Below are 25,927 nucleotides of genomic sequence, written 5' to 3'. Positions count from 1 at the left end.
GGGAAAACTTTATTTCCCTGTTTGTTTCATTGTCTGCAGGATTGAGCTAAAACTACTGAACTGATTTCCACAAAACCTAAGAGCATAATTAATGGATCTTGAAAAAAATCTGGCATATTTAGGGAACTGATATTTATAAGTTTGTGCAATTTGGTGCAGACTCAAATAAACATCTGGATCAAGCTGATTTATTTAGGTCAAGCTGATTTTAAATGTGGTTTGTAGGGATGTTGGTTTTTCTCAGCTCCAGTTGGGTAATAAATGTCCAGGACTTTCTTTGACATCAGACAAGGATGAGGCTCTTGACCCTTGGAGTAGGTTTCCGCTCTAGAGTCTCATTCTAGTTTTATAGGAGTGAACCTTTGTAGCTACAGGAACCGATTCAGTAGCACCTGGCTACAGTCTTGTGATAATCTCTCACCCGGGAGAAGAGCTGTCAACCAAATGGCACAAGCCAGACGCAGCTTGTCGTATAAAACTCATGTTCTTTGATGGAGTGAGTGTGGTTTTAACCCCCATGTCTGCTTGCTTCCGTCCCAGGTGCTGGGGAAGGACCACCCAGACGTGGCCAAGCAGCTGAACAACCTGGCCCTGCTGTGTCAGAACCAGGGCAAGTACGAAGAGGTGGAGTACTACTACATGAGAGCGCTGGAGATCTACCAGACCAAACTGGGCCCCGACGACCCCAACGTGGCCAAGACCAAGAACAACCTGGTGAGAGGGATGGAGAGAGAAGGAAGGAACAATAAGTTCGAACAGTTTGAACAAAAGACATATTCGTATAATTAACTCATCATCGCATCATATTCTCTGGGAGTTAAATCTGCAGGAAAACCTCTGACTTTTCACAGGACTTCTTGTTTTCTGTGTCGTGCTGAGTTGCTGTTTGGTTGTGTGTGTTTTTCAGGCGTCCTGTTACCTGAAGCAGGGCAAGTTCAAGCAGGCCGAGACTCTTTATAAAGAAATCCTCACCCGCGCTCACGAGAGGGAGTTCGGCTCTGTTGACGGTACGATGTGCACGTGTGACTGGGATGTACACGCACACTTTCACATTTTAAATACCATCCTGTTATCTCTTGTGACTTTGCGTAACTCAAACAAACATATTCTTACTTTTTACTTCCACACTCCTGCTGTTCTCTCCTTCTCATGGAAAGGTTAACGTATTCAGGCGGCCGCTATCGTTTGGAAAGATAAACAAACAAACACAACCTTTCAGCTGAAAACGAGAAACTGTTTTTTTCTTCAGAACCGGAGAGAGATTTAAAATCTGTGTCCTCTCTCCGGCTGCTGAACTGAGTGAACGTGTGAGATTGATTTAGTTCTTTCTCTTCAGATGAGAACAAACCGATCTGGATGCATGCTGAGGAGCGAGAGGAGCAAAGCAAGGTGAGAGTTTCCATCATGTGCACTTCCACTAGTTCTCTAATATTCATTTATATCCACTATTTTTGGGGTTTAATGTTATCTTTGTTGTCCCTAAAACCTTATAAATACCTGAAGAAACATTAAACAACGGATAGAATTAGTCTCTAAACAAGAAAAATGACTTTAATTATATGTTAAGTGAAGCCGGGACAAAGAATTGTTTTAGCCACAGGCACAGAAAACAAACAGTCACGTTTTAATGATCTTATTGAAGATGGAATATGAAGGATTCGTGACACAAAGAGCTGGATTAGCAACTTAAGTCTCAGTAATAACAAGTCACTCCTGCTGCTGCTGATGATGATGATGGTGTGAGTCCTTGACTTTCCCAACTCAGAGTTTATTTCATCACTGTTTACAGGGTTTAGTTTTTCAGGGGAAGCAACAGCAATGACCCGGCTTTTTATAATCCCACCCCTCCATATGATATCTGATGGTATTAACAGGATTTAAAAAAGGGGGTTAATTTCAATCCTTTACAGCATTAGTCACTTCACATTTTGCTTCATGGGGTGTTTTGCTTCTTGTCCAGACTTGGAACTCTCCTGTGAGCGCAGGTCGATTCCTTAAAGCGTGTGTTTGTTTCACAGGGGAAGCAGAAGGACGGCTCACCGTTTGGAGAATATGGAGGCTGGTACAAGGCCTGTAAAGTGGACAGGTCAGTTTGTTCAGTGAAGACAACAAACAGTCCAGAAGTTATCAAATGACCAAAGTCTCCCAACAGTTTTGGCTTGTGACCCTTTTAAAATACAAATATATTTTTGAAAAGAATGCAGACATTATAAGTGTCTAAAAGCTTTAATCTCTGGGTGAATTTTATTTTATCTTATGATGATGATTATTATAGAAAATCTATACATTTGTTTGTAAAAAGCCACGTTATCGAATGCTATTGGTTAATGTGAAATATTTTATAATCTAAATGATAGTTGATATTTTTCTTTTCCCCTACGATCACGTGATGGGATCTTTCTGCTTCTTGTGTTCGCAGCCCCACGGTGACCACCACCCTGAAAAACCTCGGCGCCCTCTACAGGCGACAGGGCAAGTTTGAAGCTGCGGAGACGCTGGAGGAAGCCGCCATGCGCTCCAGAAAGCAGGTGTGGTCTCCGGGCGACGTGACTAACACAGAATTCCTATCTGGGCTTCAGACGTCACTGGGGGTGCTACAGAGGGAGCTGCAGTACCAGTACTCATAATGAGTCAGCATTTGTGCATTCTGGTGTAAAATCAGGGCTGAGGTGACTCTTGGGATGCTGCAGAGCCAGGGGGGGGGGGAGGGGGGGGGGGGCAGCTTTTAGACTGCCTCGTGGTTAATGGTGTTTCCTGTGGCGATGAGAAGTGGGAGCAGCAGCGGAGCCCTGAAGCTTTTATCCCATAATAGGATTTCCGTGGTGCCACTGCAGTTAAATCTGTAGAGAGTAAAATCAAATTTAGGTAATTAAGGTTATTAGATTGTAGATATTGCTCCTCCTGTGCAGATTGCTGTCATTAGTATTTCGGAGTTTGTGTTAGAATCCTGAGATTGTGAAATTTAAGAAAATTAATTCACCAGAATTTGCACAAAAACACAGTTTCTCAATGGCAAAGGAGATGGAGTAATTCTTGCATCATTTACAAACGTTTAACTTGAGAAACAGGAAACTGAGAACTTTGGTCTCAATGTGGTGTCAACGTGTGATCAGACGTCTCTGCTCCTTCGTGAAACAACGAGGAATATTAATAACACTCTGTTCTGGGAGAGAGTTTTAATAAAGGAAAAATAAGAGTCTGACAACAGAACAGTTCTACAGTTTGTTGTCTTCCCCTTCCTCAGTAATTCATTTATTAGACCGGGTCGTAGGAAACAGTCACTGTGCTGTGATGGTATCTGGATTTATTCAACCCAGAAGCTGCTGGACTGTCTAAGTTATTTTTAAGAATTTGTCTCTTTGATGCAGCTTTTACTTTGAGTCATATCTTGAAGGAAATGATTGTGCCTTGCTCATTTTGCTTTTGGAACCGAAATTTGCACAGTTGGTTCCTGCAGTTTTGTGTGTGTGTGTGTGTGCGTGTGCGTGTGTGTGTGTGTTTCAGTGCAGGTGGAAGAAGTCTGTAGCTTTAGTATTAATTGGATGAATTGGTTCTTGTCGTCAACTCTATTGAGTCAATGTGTGTGTGACTGTGCACATAAGCTGCAGCTGCTCAGCTTCTGCTTTAATTGGATTACTTGAATTGACATTTATTGCTGCCTTGTGTGTGTGTCTTTGTGTGCGTGTGTGTGTTTGTGTGTATAAGGGTCTGGACAATGTGCACAAGCAGCGTGTGGCCGAGGTCCTGAGCGAGCCCGAGGCCCGCGAGAAGCAGCGGAGCCGCGAGAGCTTGACCTCCGACACGGTGAAGTACGAGAGCGGGCCGGACGGTGGCGAGGAAGTGAGTATGAGCGTGGAGTGGAACGGGGTAAGTACAGTACACAGCCCTCCACACGTCACTGAGAGTCTTCAGTTTACATGTTTACACTCGGCCTGTATCTTTCTGAGCAGAAGCCACGTTAGAATAAATCTGATTTGGGTCAATATGAGACTTGTTGAATGTGTGAGTCTGATTTACTGTGAGAGAGACTGGAACAAAAACACATGTGTCTTCTTCTCAGTGGATTACAGATTCAACACAAACCTGCTTCTGAGTTCACATCGACTTACGTGCACAAGTCGTGGTTTGTTTTTCCACTGAACTGCGGAGCCAGAAAATCACACCAGTGTGGTTTCATTTATCATCTTGATCTTCTAATGGAAATTTGCAGTTTTCAGATCAAAGGCTCTGATTTACTGGATGTTAAAGGGTTCAGTTCATTAGTGGAGATGATGCACTTCCTAGAAAACCAAGATCAATGTCAGACAAGAAATCCTCACGCTCCACTGACGGCTCCCAGTCAATTATATTTAATCTGAAAATAATTACAATTATCCAGCAAATTTCTTACAATATTCGTCCTTGTTTAAGAAGATTCCTGCTTAAATTCTCTCTTTGAGTTTGACAGATTACACAATCAACAGGAAATCTGCGTAGTTCGTTGGAAAATGTGAACATGGGCCTTTTAAGATTTGCTCCAGCTTCACTAGAAATGTGTGATGGAACTTAAACATCAATCAGAGTTTATCAGTGGCTTCTTTTAAAGAAAGATACACGAAGGTTGTTACTACTCTGTTCATTCAGTTATTCCAATCAGGAGTTTCTCCCACGGGCACAAGTCCCAGTATAAACCAGTTAGAATGATGTAAAAGGGCCGTTTGGTGGTGTGCGACACTGATAACGCTGATTGACCGTCACAGTTACTCCTCTCTCCTTCAGTAGTTAAGTATCTTGCTCGTCCTTCACTGTTACTGACAGATTAATAAACCAATTAAAAGCTGCTGATGTGCTAACTCGGCTGGATCTCAAATCTCTCAAATTAGGTGTCTACAGAACTGTGGTCGTAATAAAACCTCTCTTTCCCACTAAACTCTCTTCTGCTGTGGAGCTTTTCCCACTAACTCCACGTCTATAAAAAGCTGCAGCCCTCTGGTCACACATGTCGTCACCCCCCCCCCCCCCCCCCCCCCCCCCCCCCCCCCCCCCCCCGCTGCAGAGACACTTCTCTAACCGAGCTGCAGCATTTCAGAGCATCTGCCGTGTTTCCTCGGCCTCCAGTGACTCCCGAGGCTCGGCGTGTAGATGTAGGTTCGCTGTCGGCTGCTCACCATCGCCGACTTATTCCCCGAGAGGCCGCCGCCCCCGCTCGGAGCTCACATAGCAACAGTAGGCAATAGAACCTGAACAACCAATCAGCAACCTCCTCCTGTAACTCTGATGGTGTGAGCCATCGTCAGTTATTAGCCTCCATCACCAGCTGATCTCTGGACTTATTCATATCAGGAAAAACCGCCTGTCTCGTCTGGAGAGAGCTTCAGATGGAAGTACATTTAATTATAATGTTTTACTCTATTCTCTATGATTAAATAATGAATAAATGTTCACCACTAAGACGTCACTAAACCTGCAAAAGTGTCTCGAAGGTGAATTCATTTTTCATTTGATTTAATATCAAGAAAACAGTAGCATTAAAACAGCAGCAGGAGAAACGAGGTCGATAGGAACGGGATAAAGATTAAGAAGTAAATTAAAATATGATTACAGACAAAAACAAAGTTTGAATGCTGTATAAATACTGTACAGTGAAGTATACTCACCACTTGAGGTTATTAAAATTAGTAGTTTTCTGAAAATGCACAAGTTGCACATTAGATATAATATACATATACATATAGATTAGTGGAGCCGGACTGATTTATTGATTCACAGATAAATCAGTATCAGGGTTTGTGTCGGCCGACATGAAAACTTCTATCTTACAGAATAAATAACGCAGAAAACGATGTTTTATATTTTATTATTATTACTGAAGCGTGAGTCGAGGTCTCGCTCCACCGATTCCCTGGAGTTTTGCTTTTCAACCTGTCGAAAAGAAACCATCACTTCCACCGGAGCCCTCTCCTCAGGCAGCTGTGAAAACCCCTGTATTCTCTCACACAAGTAAATCCTGTGCTCGGCACCTGACTCCTCAGTGTGTTCGTCTGACTCGACCTGGGCTCTGTACTGTACTCTGCTGATGTTTCTGATCCTCGTCCTCTGTGCTCGATGTGTGTCTGTCTCTCCTCTGCACTGCTGTGAGGAGAATCTCATGTTGGATCTGCATTTGTTTTTCCTTCTCTGACCTTTTATTCCCCTTTTTCGTTTCTCTTGCTCTGTCAGCGTGTGAGCAGCCAGAGAGGGCAAACGTTTTAATGAGCGTTGGGCTAGAAAATCAAAAGGTTTCCACATAAAACTGAGAAATCTCTTTTTAAAAACAATAAATGACGCTGGTTTCTGTTAATGTCCCCGTTTCATTTCAAAGTGGGACAAATGGACACAAAGCAAAATGAATAGACGAGACAAGATGTTGATTCAAAGAGTTGAGTAGAGTTAACGTACGTTGGGAGACGTAGATAAATCCTTTAAATCAGAAATTATGAAATGTGATTGGTGCTCGTATGTGTTGGGGATATATGGGTTTGTATGAAGCTGGAGTTAATGTTCGTTAAGAGCTCAAACGAGTTCGAGGCCTGGCAACAAAATCAGACATTTTCTGAGCAAAGACGCCAAAAAGAAACTAGTTTAAGTTTTTAAACGTGCTCGTGATAATACTTTGCCTTTAATTGGGTTTTGTGCTTTTGGAAAATTGTGAGAAGACGTTTTTTTGTGTTTTCCATCAAGCGATAATCAGAAATAAACATACAATGAAATTATAAAACAAATATGAAGTTTGACAGGATGTTTTCCAAGGTTCTCTGGCTGCTCTCACGCGTCTCTGACCTGCATCCGTCTGTGTTTGTGCTGTTTAACAAAGTTTAACGTTGTTCTTCTTGATGTAAACGTGTTAATAATGTTTCAGACGCAGTGTTTCTCCACCAGGTTAAACTGTGCAACAGCTCCACATAGTGGCGGAGGCTGAGAATTACATTGAAGTCATTTTGTCTGATCCCACTTCTCTGATCCATGAAAAGGTTTCAGTGAATTATCTTTGTGTATTTGTTTTTATGTTAGGCGACGTATTTTATAAATTAATCTAAATCCGACAGCGTCTCTTTGATGACATCTCACTTTAAAACAATAACAACACATAATATTTTGGGATTTTTACTTTTTAACAACCTCGTCCAATAAGTTTGACCTGGACATGTGGAAGAAGCAGTTAAATTAATGAAATTCAGTCCAGTCAGAAAATAGATGTCTCCACATAAGATATTTTAGATGAATACATTTCATAATAAAAGAAGTAGAACATCCACGAATTTAATAAAAACCTAGTTCCACACTCAGACCAACTGCTTTAATCTGTCAGTTTCCAGATGTGATCAAACATCTGCAGTGAAATGATCCTCCAGCTGATTATAGACGAACAAGCTGCTGGAGAAATACTGCGTCTGCTCTGATGATAACTTCTGTCTCTTCTCTCTCTCTCTCTCTCTCTCTCTCTCTCTCTCTCTCTCTCTCTCTCTCTCTCTCTCTCTCTCTCCTCCTCTTCCTCTTCCTCCTCTTCCTCCTCTTCTTCCTCCTCCTCCTCCTCCTCTGTTTAACGGCTCATTCTCATCTTGTTGTCTTTTCTCCTCTTTCACTGTTTGTGTCTCTTCTCTTCCTGCTGCCGTCTGACCGCCAGGCATAACTCCAGATGCCTTGTAATGGTTCTAAAATAACTCGTCTCCTGCATGACGGACGCCTCGCCTCGCTGCGCCGTGCCGCGCCTCAACCCCCTTCAGCTTTTGCAGTTTTCTTCAGCTCTGACTCCCCCCCCCCCCCCCCCCCTCCCCCTCACTCTCGTTTCTCCTCCACCACCTCTGGGTTCTGGTGGGATTCTCCACGTCGGGTTTAACCAGAGCGATAGTGTTGCTTTTTACTGCCGCTTCCTACTTGTCCTGTAGGTCTGTACTGGACTGTGTGTGTCTGCTGTGGGTGGGAGAGGATCGGGGGGGGGGGGGTCTTTACGGCATCATTAAATTCACCTGGTCGTTTAACAGCAGCCTCTGCTTCTCCTCTCTCTCTGTCACTTAAACTGTATTTCATTCTGGCTGTAGACTCAGTTAAAAGTTGTTGGTTGAATTGTGTGTGTGTGTGTGTGTGGGGGGGGGGGGGGGGGAATTAACAGTTTGCCCTTAAATCAAATATTTGCTTTCTACCTTTTTTTTTTTTCTCCAAACTGTCGTCACTGTCCTTCGACCTGAAATATGAAGTTTGGACTTTTCAGATCCTGAATCCCAGCAGCCCCCAGTCGTCACTAACTTTAACACTGTACAAATAAATAAAAATAATAAATCAGCCCCAACACCAACGAAAATGTTTTTAAAAATCCTCGAAGAGAAAAAATTGTAAATAGTTTACTTAATGTGAAACGTTTTAGCATCTTTTTTAATTTAGCTCGGATGAAAAACGTGCAAATTAAAGTCGTGTGTAGGTTGTAGAGCTGAAACAAGTAATTAATTAGTCAATTAACAGATAATTAAACTGTTTCGATAATTGATTTATCATATAAGTAAAACTTTAAGCAAAAATGCCAAACTGAGCTGTGCCCAGTTATCAAATGTTTGAGGTTGTTCTTTGTCACACACGATGGTGAACTGAATAAAAACCCAATTTGAATTTGTGCTCTTGGGCTTTAAAATATAAAAGGGAGACAAATAAAATAAAAGATTAATCCAAAAATGTAATAGTCAGTTAATCAGTTATGAACAAATATCCGTTCTTACAACAGGACTTTTCTCAGACACATTCCAGATTCGTCTCTCCCCCCCCGGAGGTTGGAAGCTCAGTTCATCAGATCAGTTCATCACGAACACGTGAAACCATCAGCGGTGACTCAGAATCGTCCTCGGCTCATAGCGACTCCTCGCGCTGTAGATTCCACCTGCGTCGCTCGTCAGCATGATCCAGAGCCTGCTCCTCGTCGGGGCTCTGCAGGCTTCTGCTCCTCTAGAGAGTTCAGCCATTAGTGTGTCGCTCTGTGCTCTGTGTCATCCGTTCAGTACATTATCAGACTGAAAGCTCCCGTGTGTTGTGGTGTCGACGAGCGGACACGTTCAGAGGAAACAGGATTCATGCATGAAGGAGATAAATGTTCCAAAACTATCGAGGTTTGACTTAAAGCTGCAGCGGGAGAACGTTTTCCAGTGTGAAGGGAAGAAGGGAAGCCTGAGTCTGAACATCATGCAGCCTGGTCACCTTCTGTATATCTCTGTATATAGATGTAATGGTGGTGGTGGGGTGGGGGGGGGGCACTGTTGCATTTGTGGGAAACGGGACAAGTCTCCGCTCTGGCCTCTTCTTTGCTTCTGCTACTAATCCTGTGCGTGGTGTCCTGTCCTGTTTGTGCATCTGACAGTTTGTCTTTCTTAACTTCTAATAAAACCTAAACTCTTTGCTCACCTCAACCTGAGCCTGTCGCCTCTTTGTGTTCTCCCTCTCTTCTTCTCTGTGCCGGGTTCAGCCTGTCCCAGCTCCTCTGTGTTAACCGACTGGAGGAGGAGCAACACATTAAACTAACTCTCCACACAACCATGTCCTTGGTAACTTCATCTGGATTTAAATATGGACAAAAGAACTAAATATTCAAGCAACAATACTAGAGAATAAAAGTCAATACTTCCTCTTTGGTCATTACCTTCAGATAAAATACAAACTTTTAGCTCGGGGAACTTTTTTTCAAGGGAACCACAAGATTCCTGTGTTTCCTGACGTATGAACAACCAACAGCTTCATCTGGCTGTTCCACTCCAGTCCAACAGGCGGCAGTAATGCACCAAACTATTCTACAACAAATAAACTTAATCATTATGAGCCATGTTCCAATTCCTCTGAATATCTTCCTCAGCAAAAATACTAATAATGTCGACATGTTGAAGAACGACTGAAAGAAACTAAACGCACCTTCACGTTTATAATGTTTATAGCTTCACATAATAATAATCAAATGAAAACCAGCCTAAGTTGAACAAATGAAAGTGATTTATATGTAAATGAAAAGTTTAGTTTTAGATGTTTGAAGTGATGAATGTTACTGGAGCAGGTCAGAGTCTGAAATTGTTAGAAAACATTCGAGGCCCTGCTCAGTTACTCGGGTGTTTTATTTTGAAAACCCTTATGTTGAAGGTAAGTGACATGACAATCACAATAATGATAAATAATCATAATGAACTTTGTGGATACAGCAGAAGAGACGGTTACAAGGAGCTTTACAAGTTAAACATGAACATGAAGGTCACACAACATGACATCAGGGCAGAGACATAAGAATAAAATGTTACAGATGAGAAAAGAATAAAAACTTGTCAGTAAAATCAGACCAAGGTTTCATAAACTCTGTTAATGATCCTCAGTCTGGAAGTACGACGCCCAGATTATTCAATCAGCAGCTTCACTGGTTTCTAAACGAGTGTGCACGTGCTCCGTGTAATTTTGCACGAGAGACTTTTTATGCATTGTACAAACGTCTGTGTGTGTATTTGCATTTGAAAAGTGTTTCCTGATCTTAAATTCATCACATCATGGTTCCTGAATCACTGAATCTGCTCCGTTTTCACTGAAACCAGACGAGAGCACATGTTTCTGCCAAGGACGAGTTTCACTAAACTATCAGTCCTGTAAATGTGCTTCTTTCATCCAGATCCGTGAATTATCAAAGAGAAACAGTGAAAACGTTTTAAAAACTCATCATCTCACAAAGTTAAAGAAAGTGAAGATGAAGCTAAATCCTGGATTCTCTCCTGACTCCACATCTGATCCTCATCCTTCCACCAAATGCAGCAGCAGCAAGTTTTTGTGAAATCTTTCAAACAAACAAACCAACACACAGACGGGCGGGGGACGGGGGGGGGGGGGGGGACGACACAACCTCCTTGGCAGAGGGAGCAGAAAGTTCCAGATCCCTGAACAACAGTGCTTCTCCTGCAGCTGCTTTAAGATCTGCATCAGGACAAACACTGTTGTCAATGTACACATAGTAAATACTGTGTGTGTTACTGTGTGTGTGTGTGTGTTACTGTGTGTTTGTGTGTGTTTGTGTGTAACCCTTTGACCTCTGCCATCAGGACGGCTCCGGCGCCCTGAAGAGAAGCGGCTCCTTCAGCAAACTACGAGCGTCGATCCGTCGCAGCAGCGAGAAACTCGTCCGCAAGCTGAAAGGCGGCGGCTCGACGCGAGACAGCGAGCCCAAAAACCCAGGGTAACTATCCCCCCCCCACCCCCCCTCACCCTCACCCCCCCCACCCAGACACCTGACAGTCTGACTTTATGCACTGACGACCTGGAGGATGGAGCCGGGCCTCCGGGCCGCCGCTCGCCTGCTGGAGTCACTAACCAAACGCTGCAGAAGGGATTGGCTCCGCTCTGCTGGTGATGACGTGGTTTAACTCTGAAGCTGTTTGCACATGAAACGATCGAAGGAGCTTTCACTCATCTGGGCCTCCCCCCCCCACCCCCCCACATTGCATGAGCTTGAACTTTTCTTTCCTCACGTCGCTGTTGTAAAGATTTTATTTGAATGTTTTGAAGACAGGAGCTCGAACCCCCGAGCGTCCGTCACCTGCAGCGTCAGGCCCCGATTCTCACAGGAGGAAATATCTTAGATTATGTTTACAAAGTTTACGATATTATGGAGGAAAAGTAAATGTAGAGTTTAATTTTTACAATTTTATAAAGATAAGAAAAGGTTGTAGTTGTAATGTGTAAAGAGAAACGGTGCAATTTCTTAAAACAATATATATTTTAAGGAAGTATTTCTGATGCTTCGATAAACGATCAAAATATCTTGGGGGGGAAACATTTTAATAGTCAGAATAATTCAAGATAAAAGTTGTTTTATCTTGAAAAAGTATTTTTTAACATTTACTGTAACTTACATTGTGCAGAAGAGCTTAAAACAAACAAGAGATATTCACCATCTGGTCCTTTATTCTGAAACTATATATATTGTATAGAAACAGATTGTAAATGTCTTGAGAAAGAAAAGTACAAAGAAATGTTCATCAGTCTGAAACGTCTTCAGGAATAAACTTTACTCGTGTTTAGTCCGAATAAATGATATTTCTTTGAGATCCTCACGATCCAGGAATCTTCCTTTTGTGGTTGTTTTAGAAAATAAAAGTCAGTTTTGCTTCCTCAGATAAAAAACATTCGAACTTTAGGACCAAACATAAAACACGTATTTTACCTTCTACCCTTGAAGCCTCAGATATTTTATTTCCTCACAGAAATCGTCTGTTGATCAAACCTGAACAAACTAGAGACAGAAAACCAAAGGAAACTAAACGAGCGTCTACTAACGTCTGCTTTCTGAAACGTCTTCGTGCTCTCCGTGCCTGTGGAACTTTGTTTTATTTTTAACTACTAATAGTTCGATCTATTTATTGCATTCTGTGGCTTTGGACTATTTATTTCAACCTGTTTTGAAATATAGTTTTCACTTTTACTCAGCTTTTGGATTTTTATTCTTTTCGGGTTTGTTTTTATTTTGTGTGTGTGTGTGAATTTTATTCTGAAAACAAAACTGCATGGCTGTTTTTTTGTGGAGGATTTTGTTCTGTGTTGAATTTTTTTATTTATGAATAAATGTTTCCATCTGAATGTTTCCTCGCATGCCTCATCTGTGCGCTGCCTGGTTTCCTGTTTCCTGTTCCCCAGCTCTCCTCTGTGGCTCAGTGATGAGGCGATGATTTCACTTCTTCATCATGTTTATCACTTCGATGCAGTTTTTAAAGCAACACTATGTAACTTGTACTGAGCAGCAGCGCCCCCTGCAGCCACAGGTTGTCATCACATTGGTTTGGCCTCGTGTCAAAGCAAGTAAAGATAAAATTACTGCTACTATAAACTTTAATACGTGACCTCGTCCGTGAGCATGATTGGCGCCATCAGGTAGATTTTCATCTGCAGTGGAGGTGAAGACTCCAACTCCCATGATCCCTCGCTGCTTCACCACATATAACACTGCATATTACCCATGATCCTCTGCTTCCTGACCCTGAAGAGCTGCAGCTGTAACAAATCCACCAAACTCTGTTCAGAATCCTTCATGTTTTAACAGTTTCCTGCTGAATATTAGAGATAAACTCTGTTTTTTTAATAACTTCTGATTCTTTTTAACTGATCCACGAAGTTGCATATTGTTGCTTTACAGTGAAAACAAGAGGTTTTATGTCAGCGTTGACAGTTTAAAGTTAATTAACTGCAGCTCACCAGCGTTCACACAGTTACATGAAATTCATCTTTTAATCCGATTTTTATTTAAATGCTCATCAACAATTCTTTTGCATATAAAAGCATTAAAATAAGCAACAGTTGATATGAGAGACAGAATAATCTGCATTTACATTAAACTGTTTAAATGTGGATTTACACTCACACACTGTTGTATAATGTTTGTTTAAAACACTCACGTTTCTATGAAAACATTGTTTGTGTTTGTGTGTGTGTGTCTGCGTGTTTGTGTGTGTCTGTGTGTGTGTGTGCGTTAACTGACGTGAAAACATTTCAACACTTACGATTCATCATTAAACTTTAATTTACAGATAATTTCATCTTTAAAACAGTAGAAGACATTTTTAACGTGTTTTGTGAAACTAACCTTTTGTGTGTAAATGTCGTTAACCAACACAAACATCCCATAATCTCCTCTGAACTAAACTCCTCCCCCCTGACTCTCCCCACCCCCCCACCCCCTCACCCCTGCATGTCACTGCTGTGGGTGCAGCATGAAGCGAGCCAGCTCTCTGGGCGTCCTTAACGTGGCGGACAAGGCTGCGAGTGACCACTACCAAGTAAGGAGCCAGAACCCGAGTGTCCCGACCCGAGTCCAGAAGAATCTGCAGGGGGGGGGTCCACTTGTCTTAACCCTTCTGGTGACGGGGGGGGGGGGGGGGGGGATTTACTGTTATGGGAAAGGTCAAAGTTGAATCTCTACAATGTAAAATATGTTTCTATAAAAGAACAAATAACTCCGACAATATATTGACGACACGGTGCAACCTGTGAATCTTCAGCTCCTCTGTCGTCGAGCAGAGAAAGAAAAACAAACTAAAAACCAAAAACACAAGAGAAAGAAACTGAACGAAAACTTTTTACAGTTAAATTTACTTTCATGAAAATCGAATCTTGTAAATTGATCAATTTGAAACCTGATGAAGTTTTAAAACTTTACACATTTAATAAATTCTTTCTTCCAAATGACAAATATCCTCTATGGATATTTCTCACAGTTGTAATAGAAATGTTGGTGCAAGTTAATGTTCAGCCGACAAATTTAAATCTCAAATTTGTATCTATGATTTAATTCACCCAGAAGTTTTTAAAGAACTTTTCTCAGATACTTTCCGACCTGTTCTCCTCTTCGTCGCTCCTCCGTTGTTCTGTTTTTAATGATTTGTCTTCCTCACATTTGTCACTAATTGAATTAAACTAACTTCACACTATCGATAATTTCACTAATCAACACAAATTACAAACACAGACGTTTGTCTTAATGAAAGAACGAGTGGCCCCGTACACAGATCACTTTATTAGGAACACCACATGATGGAGCCTGTGTAGATGTTGACACTTTCCTGCGTCACAGATCAGTTTCCTGTCGGACCACATGTCTTAGATCAGCTGGTCACTGAACTCACTGGAGACTCTGGATCAGTATTCTGCAGGAAGTTGTACAAACTGTGGTTATAGAGGGACGAACATATTCAGGTTGATCCTTTTAATTTGTGTAAAATGTTTTCATGCTGAAATGTTTAGAAAACGTCACTTTCCTCAAACTGCTGCTGCTCCTCTTTTCAGCCTCTGTCTCAAACACTTGGTTGTAGCTCCTGTCTCTTTAAGACCCCCCCCCCCCCCCTCTGACTTTTCTTAATCGAGACACAGCTTAAGCCAATTAAAGCGAGAGCAGAGGGGGACATTTCCTGCAGCTGACCAATCACAACAGAGGGAGCCCCTGCTGGCCAATCAGAGAGACAGGAGCTCGGAGTGTTTGAGACAGAGGCTGAAAAGAGGAGCTGCAGCAGCGTGATGTGTTTTTCTGAACGTGAACTAATTCGTTAAAATGATTTCAACCGGAATCTGAGCAGAATAATTCTCCTTGGAACCAGAATCCACGAGTCGGCTCTTCATCTCGTCTCCTTCTCGCTTCTTTTCCTTCAGGAACGAAATAATCGTCTGAGGAGAAGTCGCGACCTGAGTGCCAGCCACACCGACCTGGCGCTGTGAAGGTGGTTCGACGAGGACGAGGTGAGGGGCGGAGCCTGAGAGGTCACCGAAGGTCACGAGAGCTCTGTCATTCGTCCAAACTTCAGCCCCCCCCCCACCCTCTCGCTGTAAATAGGTTGCTGTGGACGCTTCTCGTTTCCCTCGTTACACTCGTTCATTCGCTGTTCAGGTTTAAATCTTTTCTGCACTTTTACACGTTTGAGGTGTTTATTTTTTTTTTCGTCAGTGCAAATGAAGAAACGGGGGGGAAATGAAAAATCCATGGTTTTATTTCTGTGCGTTTACTGTACGTGAGTCCGATTTAATAATTGAGTTTTTTGCTCAGCGATTCACAGACTGTACTTTCTGCATTAATTAAAAACCCTTCAGGACACTCCTCTGTTGAACCTGCAGGGGGCGCTCACGTCTCCTCGAGGCTGTTTTTCCTAAAAAATCTTCCATCATGTGTCGACTGAAGATTTTGCTTTTGACGTATGAAGTTCTATGTTTACATTTGGGTTTATTGTGTAAATGATGTTTTATTTGTTTCTGCTCTGAAGAGTTCGTTTCTCTCGAAGTTTGTAAAAAGCCTCGAGATCAGAATCACGACAACTCGTCTCTGCTTCAGAGAAAAGAGGCAGAGTCGGTGGATCCACCGAGAGGAGGCCGGGCGACGCCTCCTCAGGACGGAGGCCGGCCGGCGCCTCCTCAGGACGGAGGCCGGCCGGCGCCTCCTCAGGACGGAGGCCGGCCGGCGCCTCCTCAGGACGGAGGCCGGCCGGCGCCTCCTCAGAACGGAGGCCGCCGGCGCCTCCTCAGGACGGAGGCCGGCCGGCACCTCCTCAGAACGGAGGCCGGCCGGCACCTCCTCAGAACGGAGGCCGGCGGCGCCTCCTCAGGACGGAGGCCGGCCGGCGCCTCCTCAGGACGGAGGCCGGCCGGCACCTTCTCAGGACGGAGGCCGTAGTTTCACACACTGACTGCAAAGTTCAAAACACTTTTAAACTGTAAAAAACTCCAGACAACACTTTACCTTGTGAGTGAAGTGGAACAAATCCAACCAAACTTATTTAAAGAAACTTATTATTATGCAAAAAATGATTCCTGAGCATTTTCAGAGGAGACTTAAGTTGCCAATTTAAAATATGTATATTTGCTTTTTACCAAAATAAAAGAGGCTCGTTAATACTAATTAGATTCATAGTTTTATAAAAGATAAACTTAATAAACCAGCGATTAACTTTGATTTGTTTTTTAAAACTGGAATTTAATGTAAAGATGAAAACAAATAGTTTTACAGCAGGCGAATCAAAATCAGAACAAAACAGTTGATCATGAAAATGTCTAAATATTTTCAGTGTTTAGAATCTGACTAAAACTAAGATTTAGTTTTATCAACCTTAATTAAATTACATTTATCATCTTAAACTGGTGAGAAGCTTAAACTGTCCGACCCCATGAATCAAACTGAAGGATGAAGATCGACACTCAGTTGTGTTGATGCTGATTCACTTTGATATCGTGTTCGTCTGAGGTTTAGAAATACTTCGAGCTGGTTATCGTTTGAGTTTTTATTTATTTTAGAGTCAGACAGAAAAACAAATGTTTCCACTGTTACAAATAAATCACTTTGTCCACAGTCACTAAAATAATCATTAATACAGATTGACGTCCAGCGGAACGTTAACAAGGTCGAGTTGATTCTGATAAAAGCAGAAAGGGAACAGTTCACAGAAGAGTCAGAGGAGAACGAGTTCCCTCACAGAACAAACGTCATGTGACTGAGACGAGGATCTTAGTTTCCCTGACATTAAGAAATATAAAAGTATATTTTAAATAAAGATACGAAATATTTCATTTTATTTAAAGATATCAGGAGCTGCCTGATCGAACAATAAGGAAACAAGATTATAAATCTGATCAGTACTCAGATTACTCTGATCAGGTTTAACTTCAGACTGATTTTAAATCTCAAACAGACGAAACCTGGATTTTATTTTGTATCTTGATTGAAGGAAGTTTCACTGGAAACATCAGGCTGATAAGAAACAAACAAACATGAAGTTATTTTATTTTAATGCCGAAAATAATCGAATCCGATTTGTGACAGATGCATTTGCTGAATTGTAATTTGTTTTTATCTTGAACGATAGTTTTTCATGCAGAAGTTTGACGAGTGTGTAGTTTTTGTCAGGATTGTGCAATAAGTCTGACGTGAGCTTCATTTAATTAGAAACTCTTTTCTGATTCTGATCCTTAAATCTGATGATAATTAACTGACGTCTGAACCGAGGCAGAGATTTTAAATGAAGGAATCAAATCCAACATTATAATTATTCGTTATCTTCCTTCTCTTCTCTGAAACATTTTCTCTTTCCAAACTAATAAATAAAATAAATATGAAGCCCAGAAAATGTAAATATACAGTAAAATCTGAGTAGATTAAATAACTTGAATATTATTAATAGTTTTTTTCCGTCTGTGCCTGGAATGATTTAGTGATTTTAGAATTAAATCTGATTGTTTTTCTTTGTGCGGATGATTTTATTGACGAGTCGAGTGTGTTGACTGTTGATCAGTCTGCTCATCAACCTGCTTTTTTAAATCGCTGTTGTCTTAATGTAGAAGTTCTGCAAAGTATCGAGGCACATAACTAATGTTTCATGGTTCTGACGAGGGGAGCAACAGTTTGAGCAACGACGTCAGGCAACAGTGAGGAGTTTCAAAAGATCAGATCGTGTTCACAGTAAAACGTAAAGATTATTACAAAGGTCAATTCCTTTCTACTCTTGTTAAATGTTGTTTTTCCTTCAGTAACCTTTCTGGCTATGTTAAATATATAAAATAAAGTGTATCATCACAGATGCTGTTGCACAACTTTAGGTCAAAGTTTCCTCAAACTGTTGCTCGAGAAACGTTCAAGTAACTGGAAGGAAAAGAGAGAAACTTCGAAACCAGATTTAAAACCCAGATCCTTTGTGGGCGGTGACGACGATGAGGTGAATGTAAAGTTCGGATTTATAAAAGCACAGAAAACGTCTCGTTGGACTTTGTGTGATTTTCTTGTTGAAGCAGTAAAAGTCTGTTTCTCTATGTGGTCGATTTGATTTGATCTGTAACGACTGTGGACCGTGTTGTTGTGTGGAGCTGTAAAGTCGACGGTCGGACAAAGTTTATCCCTAAATCGGGATAAATAATAAACACAGCGCCCTCTATCACCCCCCAGTTGAACTGCAACAATATCTATCGAACTTTTACACCAGCTACATATGTGATATTCCGTCAATACTTCATGTGTATTCATTGTGCAGAATCACACAAATCAAGGACCCAAATCTTTATTTATTACATGCGTCATTACCATGGCAACACATTGGACCCTCCTCTTTTACAGCTCCACGAATCACAAGCTCCGAAATTGTTTATTTGTTTTGACGTTACAGTTTTACAAAATACAAACGTAGAAGTTTTCCCTCTGTGTTAAATATGAAATAAAGCCGTCCTCTGTTTTGACTTTGTATTCACAGTAAATAAATGTTCCTGGATGAGACTGGTCACACGTGATACTGCTTGTGTTTCGTCACTGCTGCTCCCCCGCTCACATGTAGCGTGTAGCGTGTAGCGTGTAGCGTGTGCTGGTGACCTCCACATGAAGTAGACGTAGCAGAGACTTTAAGTTTTGAATATATATGTAAATTTATGTATTTTATTATATTATATTGTTTATATTATATATTATGTTATATTATGTATTATGTTATATTATATACTATTACCTTATATTATACTATATTTCATTATTATATGATATATATTATATGATATTATATTATACAATTGTATATTATTTTGTATTACATGATATGATATTATAGTATATTCCATTATTATATTTTATTTTATTTTACTATATTTGACCTTATTTCTTTCTAAGCGTGTTTTTCCTGCAGTTGTGTTTATTTATTAATTTATTTTTTATTGTTGTAAAAACCCAAACTCTCCACTCGGCCCATCGCACCACGTGACTCGATCTCCGCGCTGCGGTTGGTCGCTGCTCCCGTCACTCAGCGAGGAAGGGGGCGTGTCGGCACGGTAGTAGCTGGGCGGGGACTCGACCGCAGAAGGAAAATGTCCGCGGTGCCTGACGGGAAGAAGCTGGTTCGCAGCCCCAGCGGCCTGCGCATGATCCCGGAGAACGGAGCCTTCACCTGCCCGTTCTCCCTGGACGAGCCGCGCTGGGTCCCCGACAAAGAGGTGAGGCACACGGGGGAGATTCCGCGGAGACACCGGAACAGCCGCCGGAACAGCCGCCGGAGCTCCGAGCAGCTAGCTTAATACACTGCGCGCTTCCGCTCCGCTCCTTCACAATAAAACCTGCTGAGTCCCAACAGCAGGAAGAGACAGGATGGATCTGATTGAACTTTTATTCACTTTACGTTTATTATCGTGAAAAGTACTCGTTGATTCTACGCGCGCTCACTCCCTCCCATTGTGTGGAAATGAAGCCAAAATCATCCGGATACGGGCGCCGCCATCTTGCCCCAGTGGCGTCTAGAGGTGTTGACCTGCTGCAACAAGGCCCCGCCCACACACTCGTCTGACCAATCCCACGTCAGTCTCTGCTGTCAATCAGGACGTTTTTACACTTATAAGGAACGTGAAACAAACATCGTAGTGATAAGAACTAGCTAACGTAACAGAAACCATCTTTGAGAAAACATCAACTTTTCAGTTCGGTCCGTGTCTCATCTGTTAACGTGGAGGAGGAGGGATTTATGACCTATACCGCAGCCAGCCACCAGGGGGCGATCCAGATGTTTTGGCTTCTGCTTTGTGAGCTGTAATGTCGACTTACGTATTTATTCAGCTACGCACTAAATTATAAACAAGATAACTGACGTGAGACACTTTTATGTTTCTGTGAAAATATCTGATTGATGTGAAACACTTTGAATCTTTAATGATTAAAAAGCAGAAAGTATTTTCATTTTGCTTTTCTTCTCAAACTCCTGAAACAAAAGACTCGAGGACACATTGAAATGTTTCTTTTTCTATTTGTCTCAATAATTTCCACGAATATTAAAGTGCTCTATAAATTATTATTGTTAGTATTATTATTATTCAGTAAAGAAATCACATCCAAGTCTCTTTACTTACTGAAAAGTTAAGATATTTTTTCACTAGTAACTCTAACCCATGTCTTTAGTGAGAGGACTTTTATTTTGTTGTCTGTGTGAACATCCGGTCCGCTCGGCTCTGTGTCAGTATCTCGGCCTCTGAACGGAGCTTCACTAACCAGCTGGTTAACACACACACACACGGGTTAACCAGCTGGTTAAACAACACACACACGGGTTAACCAGCGAGTTAAACAACACACACACGGGTTAACACGCTAGTTAACGTCTTTAACTAGTTGTCACACGCAGGTTATCATCGTTAGATCGAGAACGTGATGTTGTTCAGTGTGTCCGCTCACAGCTGAGCCCTGTGCTCCATGCTAACTGTGTGTGTGTGTGTGTAGAGGGTGTGTGTGTGTCTGTGTTGTGTAAATGTGTGTATAGTGTGTGTGTAGAGGATGTGTGTGTGTGTAGGGTGTGTCTGTGTGTGTTGTGTAAATGTGTGTATGGTGTGTGTATGGTGTGTATGTTGTGTTGTGTGTCTGTGTGTGTACGTCCGGTGTGTGTATGGTTTGTATGTGTTGTGTTGTATGTCTGTGTGTTTGTATGTGTGTGTTGTGTTTGTGTGTCACAGTTTAATCTCAGTTAATCATTTATTCTCTGAACTGGATCAATCTGGTGTTTGTCATTAAAGTGAATCTGCTTCAACTCTTCAATGTGTTTTTTAAAATAAAGTAAATCACAGTAACGTTGCTTTTAAAATCACCTTTATTCAACAAGCTGAACATGATCATATGATCCTGAAAGTTTGTACATTGTTTCTTCTGTTTTTGCACTTTTACAAACTGTTGAAAGTGCTCAGCTCAGCAGGTTGTGTAACTTCCTGTTTGTCTCCTCCGTCCGTCCTCCAGTGTCCGAGGTGCATGCAGTGTGACACCAAGTTCGACTTCATCAGAAGAAAGGTCCGTCTCTGTTCCGCCACCCGAGTCTCGGGCTCTTCTGTCTCTGCACAATAACACACACAAGTTTTACTGAACAGTACAAAACCTTTATTTTTGTCTTAAAACCTGAAATAATGATTTTCCCCTCCACTCGTCTTCTGCTCATTTATTTTGGCATGAAAACTCATCTCAGGCTCCGAGGTGACGTCTGACAGAAACACAGTTTGGATCCGAGCCTCTGCTCGTTTCCCTGATTCACCAGCAAAGGTTTTAAAAAATATACAAACAGTTTAAAAATACAAATTACAGAACAGATACATGAAATTAAAGTGATTTAGTGAAGACACAAAAAAAAACAGAGCAGTTTTCAGACCAAAGAAAAATCACTAGTCTTATAATAATAATAATTATACATTTATTTAATGCAGCCTTTCGAGACACCAAAAGACACCTTATAATATGTTTTATATATTACATACATTAGGATTAGGAGACACAAACACCTCAACACAACAATTAACACAAGAGTAGTTAAAAAGTCGAACCCGAGTCTATCGTGATATTTTTCCTTTACAATACAATCATTTCTTTTCCTCTTTGATTATTAAAATGCAAATCAAGTGTAAAGAAGTTAAACTAACGCCTCAGTCGTCGTCCTGATGCAGCTCAGTGTTTTTCCTCTGATGCACCAACAACACAACTTATTGTTACATATTCCATCGATTGTGTTTATACAGGTTTAACTCTGATTTTAGCAGCAAACTGAAATAAGTTAAGTGTAAAGTTGAAACCGACACAGTGACATTGACGGATGCGTTGTTCCTGCAGCACCACTGTCGGCGCTGCGGCCGCTGCTTCTGTGATAAATGCTGCAGCAAGAAGGTGGCGCTGCCCCGCATGTGTTTCGTGGACCCGGTGCGACAGTGCGCCGAGTGCGGCCTGGCGTCGCAGAAGGAGATGGAGTTCTTCGACAAGCAGCTCAAAGTTCTCCTGGGAGGTGAGAAGGTCAAACTATTAATCATGTGCTTTATTTGGTATTTGTGCCACAACCTCAGGCAGAGTTTAAATTCTGTTGTGCTTCTTTTTTTTAAATTAAATTAAATAAGGTTTGTGGGGGAATATCTTCTGCACATTCACTAAACCTCAGTGTTTAAGGTGCCAGTAAAAAAATACAATATCTTTATTTGAGAAGCTACAACCAGAAAATGTTGATTCAAACATTCATCAATTATCTAATAAATTAACAAATCATTTTATCTGTAATATTTACAGTTGAAAGTACAAGAAGTTGATTCCAGTAAAGTAAACAACAGGAAGTTGTGGTTTCATGAGGTCGTCCGTCTCTGAGGATCAAAAGTTCACTGCAGCGAGTGAATAATAATATTTCGATGTCACTTCCTGTTTAATGTGGAGTTGAATTAGATTAATTAAAGATCATGAACCTGCCGCTCGCTGTCACAGTGTTCGACTGTACGACCCACACACATGTCACATGACTCAGTGCTGCACACAGGAAGCAGAAATACAATAGAAATGATCTCTGTGATAATCTGTAAGAGCTCCTCCTCCTCCTCCTCCTCCTCCTCCTCCTCTGATAATCTGTTGTGCTGTTGTTGAGTGTGTGTCAGTGTGTAGCTATAAATACACAACAGATCCATCAGCAGCCTGGAGCTGCAGGCGGACGAGGGCCTGTGATGTGAAGCCTCGTGGTTTATTGATGAGGGATTTATCAATATCTGATGAAGAGGAAGAGGAAAAGTTGATAAAACATTGAGAAATTCAATTCATTGAAAATATTTTCAGTTTTTCTATTTTTCAATAAATGTTTAATACTTTGGGAAGTTTAGGAAATAAAATTTGCTGATGAATCCCGCTGATCGTCTTTGTTTCTGTCAGGACGACGTTTGCAGAGTTGACTTCATCGGTTTCTCTCTGTGTCGTGTTTTCTGTTTCCAGGCGCCACTTTCCTCGTGACTCTGGGGCCGTCAGAGAAGTCCGAGACGATGACGTGTCGCCTCTCCAACAACCACAGGTGAATGTCCTTCTTTAGTTTCTATCGTCTTAAATAAGACGCTGTGATGCAAACAGCATTTTCTGATCAATAATCAAGAATCAGATTAATCACATGCAGCCCGTCTGGATCGGTCCTGGAGAACGTCCAGAATGCCGTGGCGGTCTGAAAGCAGCTTCAGAGTCAGATTTGTGCTTCTCTGATCCAAACGTCAGGTATCTGTTCCTGGACGGTGAAAGCCACTTCGAGGTGGAGATGTCTCGGATGTCCACCATGCAGATCCTGACGGACGGGACGAGTCCAGGAGGTGAGACGGATCCTGAACCAGGGAACTAAACCAGAATAATGAGTTTAAATCAAACTTTCAGTGCACGTTGTTGATGGGTTTAAACGGCTGTTAGGCTTTTTAATACAAATATAAGAAAACTCTTTCCACTGTGTAAATGAAAAAGTACGAGCTGCTCTCCTCCTGTAAATGATTGTGATGTTCTTCTTCTTTTAATGGATCCACTAACAAACTGCTGATTTTCTTCACGAACACTGAAACACTAACTGTTTCTCCTCGGCTGCTTTGACTCTGACGATGTGACTCTTCCTCCTCTGGACTCAGAGAATGACATTCACACTTACACCAGTCTGCTGGACAGTCACTGTGTATCTGAAGGTTAGCTGTGGTTCACTCCTCGTCTTGTCAGCCCGTCCGTTCATTTCTCCACATCTGGAATCATCTGTGTTCACATCTGTCTGCATGAAGCTGTCCGCTCCTTCTGCAAGTAAAACCACAAAATGCCTAAAATGCTCTTTACCCAGTTTTGTGTGGTGCAAAACCCAAAATACTAAAATGACAATTAGGAAAAATCTCTTTTCTGCGTAATGTAGATTTCTCATCAGTAAATAAACTGAATCATCTTGAAGAGGAATCACAAACCAAACCACTGTTGCTTTTGAGAAACTCTTATTTTGACAGTTTGCGTGTCGTCTTCTGTTTCCTGCCTCGTGCGTCTGTGTCTCATCTGGTTTTCATTCTGTGTTTCATCGTTGTTTTTGCATCTGTGTGTTCGTGCATGAATCTGTTTGAAGGGTTTGTTCTGTTGAGGCTGAGCTGTGAACAACCACTGATGTCAAAGGATATTTTAACACGTCACCAAATAACCTGCAGCTCGGCTGAAAGCGTTTTTTTTTCTGTTGTTGGTTCTTTTAAACAGAAGTTTAAAAATATTCAGTTTGATATGATAGAATAAAAAAAGGCAGAAAAAAACGTAACATATAATCGAATTCAGCATTTTGTTAGTTTTTTGCATGAAAAAATATCAAATCAACAAATAACTAACTTGCAGCTCTAGAATAAATGTTATTTGAAAAGGAGGTTCATACAGTGTTAAGTCTCTATGTGTGTGTGTGTGTGGTGTGTGTGTGTGTGTGTGTGTGTGTGTGTGTGTGTCTGTGTGTGTCTGTGCGTGTGCAGGAGGGACGTCTCGGGCCAGCGGCATGCTGCTCCACTACAAGCCGATGGGCTCCCAGGACGCCCAGCAGCTCCGCATGGAGGCAGCGGACGACAAGAAGGTGGCCTCGCTGTGGTTGGCTGCAATGCACAAGGTACGGTTAGTTAGTGAGTTAGTTAGTCAGTCAGTTAGTTAGTTGGTTAGTTGGTGAGTTAGTCAGTCAGTTAGATAGATAGTTAGTTAGTATGTCGGCACACAATGGCAAAAAGTAGTCTCTGTATTTGTTTTGGAAAATGGAAAAGTAGCTTCAGGATTTAATTTAATTCCACGTATTCCTCGTTCGCCTGAGTGACAGCAGCTCTTCATCTTATTCTCCCACAATAAAAACATCATAAGATAATTGAAGACATTAAAATGTTGGTTTCTACGTATTGAACTCAGGTGTATGAACAATGAATCTTACGTTATATTCTTACGTTATATTATAAATCTTACAGGCGGCCAAACTGCTGTATGAAGCTCGGGACCAGTGACGTGCAGAGCGGCTGCGGGTCGCACCCTCCAGGCAGCGCACACCCAAGTGTTTTGTCCCCGTCTCACCGGGGGTTCGATATCTTTTGGATTTTTATCAACGCCGGTTCTGCTTCTGCTTCTCCGTCTGATTCCTCGTCGGTTCTTATTATCATGCTAATTTTTTTCAACAAAGAAATGTTTATATAGAAAAACAAACTTTATTACCTCTTTAACCAGTGCATCATGTTTACCACACGTAGGCTGATTGTTTTGCTTTATGATTTCTGATCTTGTGCTGCGGCCGGTCTTTGCCAGGTCTTGAACAGGAGATTCTTCAATGGGACTTTCCTGGTTTAATTCAAATGAAGTAACACATGAATCAGGGGATGCAGCATTAACGTTTAAACCTAAAAGTGTAGTCACTATTTTCTTTTTCCAAGTTAAACTTTGACGTCTGTGACATTATTATCTCATTATCCGTCGTTCACGACGTCAGAAAGTTGTTTCACGACGATAACTTTATATGCTGCTGTTTATTATTTGTGTGTGTGAAGGAGGATTTTATTTCCTGGTAGAAGTGATGAGACACTTTCTTGATCCCTGTGGGGACGTTTTGGGATGTTTTTATTTTTGCTTAAGGGACCTTCAGCAGATCTTCCAGATTAAACCTTGTCGCCCGCAGGTTAAAGGACGGATCCA

The 25,927-nt window shown here is 41.6% G+C and overlaps 2 protein-coding genes and 1 long non-coding RNA gene across 7 annotated transcripts in view; all 3 read left to right on the top strand.

The window, feature by feature from the left end:
• klc1a (kinesin light chain 1a) overlaps nt 1-15,485 on the top strand; it is a 33,882-nt gene extending 18,397 nt beyond the window's left edge. Inside the window, exons 8-16 of one of the 4 annotated variants that reach the window (XM_034577472.1) lie at nt 541-714; nt 908-1,007; nt 1,337-1,389; nt 2,019-2,086; nt 2,420-2,528; nt 3,706-3,840; nt 11,064-11,197; nt 13,724-13,790; nt 15,157-15,485. In XM_034577472.1, the coding sequence (XP_034433363.1) occupies nt 541-714; nt 908-1,007; nt 1,337-1,389; nt 2,019-2,086; nt 2,420-2,528; nt 3,706-3,840; nt 11,064-11,197; nt 13,724-13,790; nt 15,157-15,222 (906 nt within the window). In that variant the 3' untranslated portion in view covers nt 15,223-15,485. Of the gene's footprint in view, nt 1-540; nt 715-907; nt 1,008-1,336; nt 1,390-2,018; nt 2,087-2,419; nt 2,529-3,705; nt 3,868-7,642; nt 8,621-11,063; nt 11,198-13,723; nt 13,791-15,156 lie in introns of those variants that run through there. The other 3 variants (XM_034577471.1, XM_034577473.1, XM_034577474.1) reach the window with 3 other exon arrangements.
• A 664-nt stretch (nt 15,486-16,149) lies between these two features.
• On the top strand, nt 16,150-18,765 carry LOC117756762. The gene is made up of 2 exons (XR_004612846.1): nt 16,150-16,840; nt 16,893-18,765. It is a non-coding gene; the product is annotated as an uncharacterized LOC117756762 (long non-coding RNA).
• Nucleotides 18,766-19,287: 522 nt separating this feature from the next.
• Nucleotides 19,288-25,720, top strand: zfyve21 (zinc finger, FYVE domain containing 21). Of its 2 annotated transcripts, XM_034577518.1 has the most exons (8): nt 19,288-19,455; nt 21,233-21,283; nt 22,091-22,259; nt 23,219-23,294; nt 23,489-23,580; nt 23,884-23,937; nt 24,739-24,869; nt 25,213-25,720. In XM_034577518.1, the coding sequence occupies exons 1-8, from the start codon at nt 19,330-19,332 to the stop codon at nt 25,246-25,248; spliced, it is 735 nt and encodes a 244-aa protein (XP_034433409.1). In that variant the 5' UTR covers nt 19,288-19,329; the 3' UTR covers nt 25,249-25,720. The 2 variants fall into 2 exon arrangements, with proteins under 2 accessions (XP_034433409.1, XP_034433410.1); XM_034577519.1 differs by lacking the exon at nt 23,884-23,937 and having other exon boundaries at nt 19,289-19,455.
• Nucleotides 25,721-25,927: the final 207 nt, after the last annotated feature.

Source organism: Hippoglossus hippoglossus, chromosome 22 (assembly GCF_009819705.1).
Source record: "Hippoglossus hippoglossus isolate fHipHip1 chromosome 22, fHipHip1.pri, whole genome shotgun sequence".
Taxonomy (NCBI): domain Eukaryota; kingdom Metazoa; phylum Chordata; class Actinopteri; order Pleuronectiformes; family Pleuronectidae; genus Hippoglossus; species Hippoglossus hippoglossus.
Note: the sequence above shows the minus strand (reverse complement) of the source record. Positions and strands in the feature narration are given on the sequence as shown.

Excerpts from the sequence above, each read along its gene's own strand:
- zfyve21 (XM_034577518.1), top strand. The coding sequence starts at position 19,330 with ATGTCCGCGGTGCCTGACGGGAAGAAGCTGGTTCGCAGCCCCAGCGGC. Across the intron at positions 21,284-22,090 it reads TCGACTTCATCAGAAGAAAG|CACCACTGTCGGCGCTGCGG; the intron begins GTCCGTCTCTGT and ends TTGTTCCTGCAG. Across the intron at positions 23,295-23,488 it reads CGCCTCTCCAACAACCACAG|GTATCTGTTCCTGGACGGTG; the intron begins GTGAATGTCCTT and ends TCCAAACGTCAG.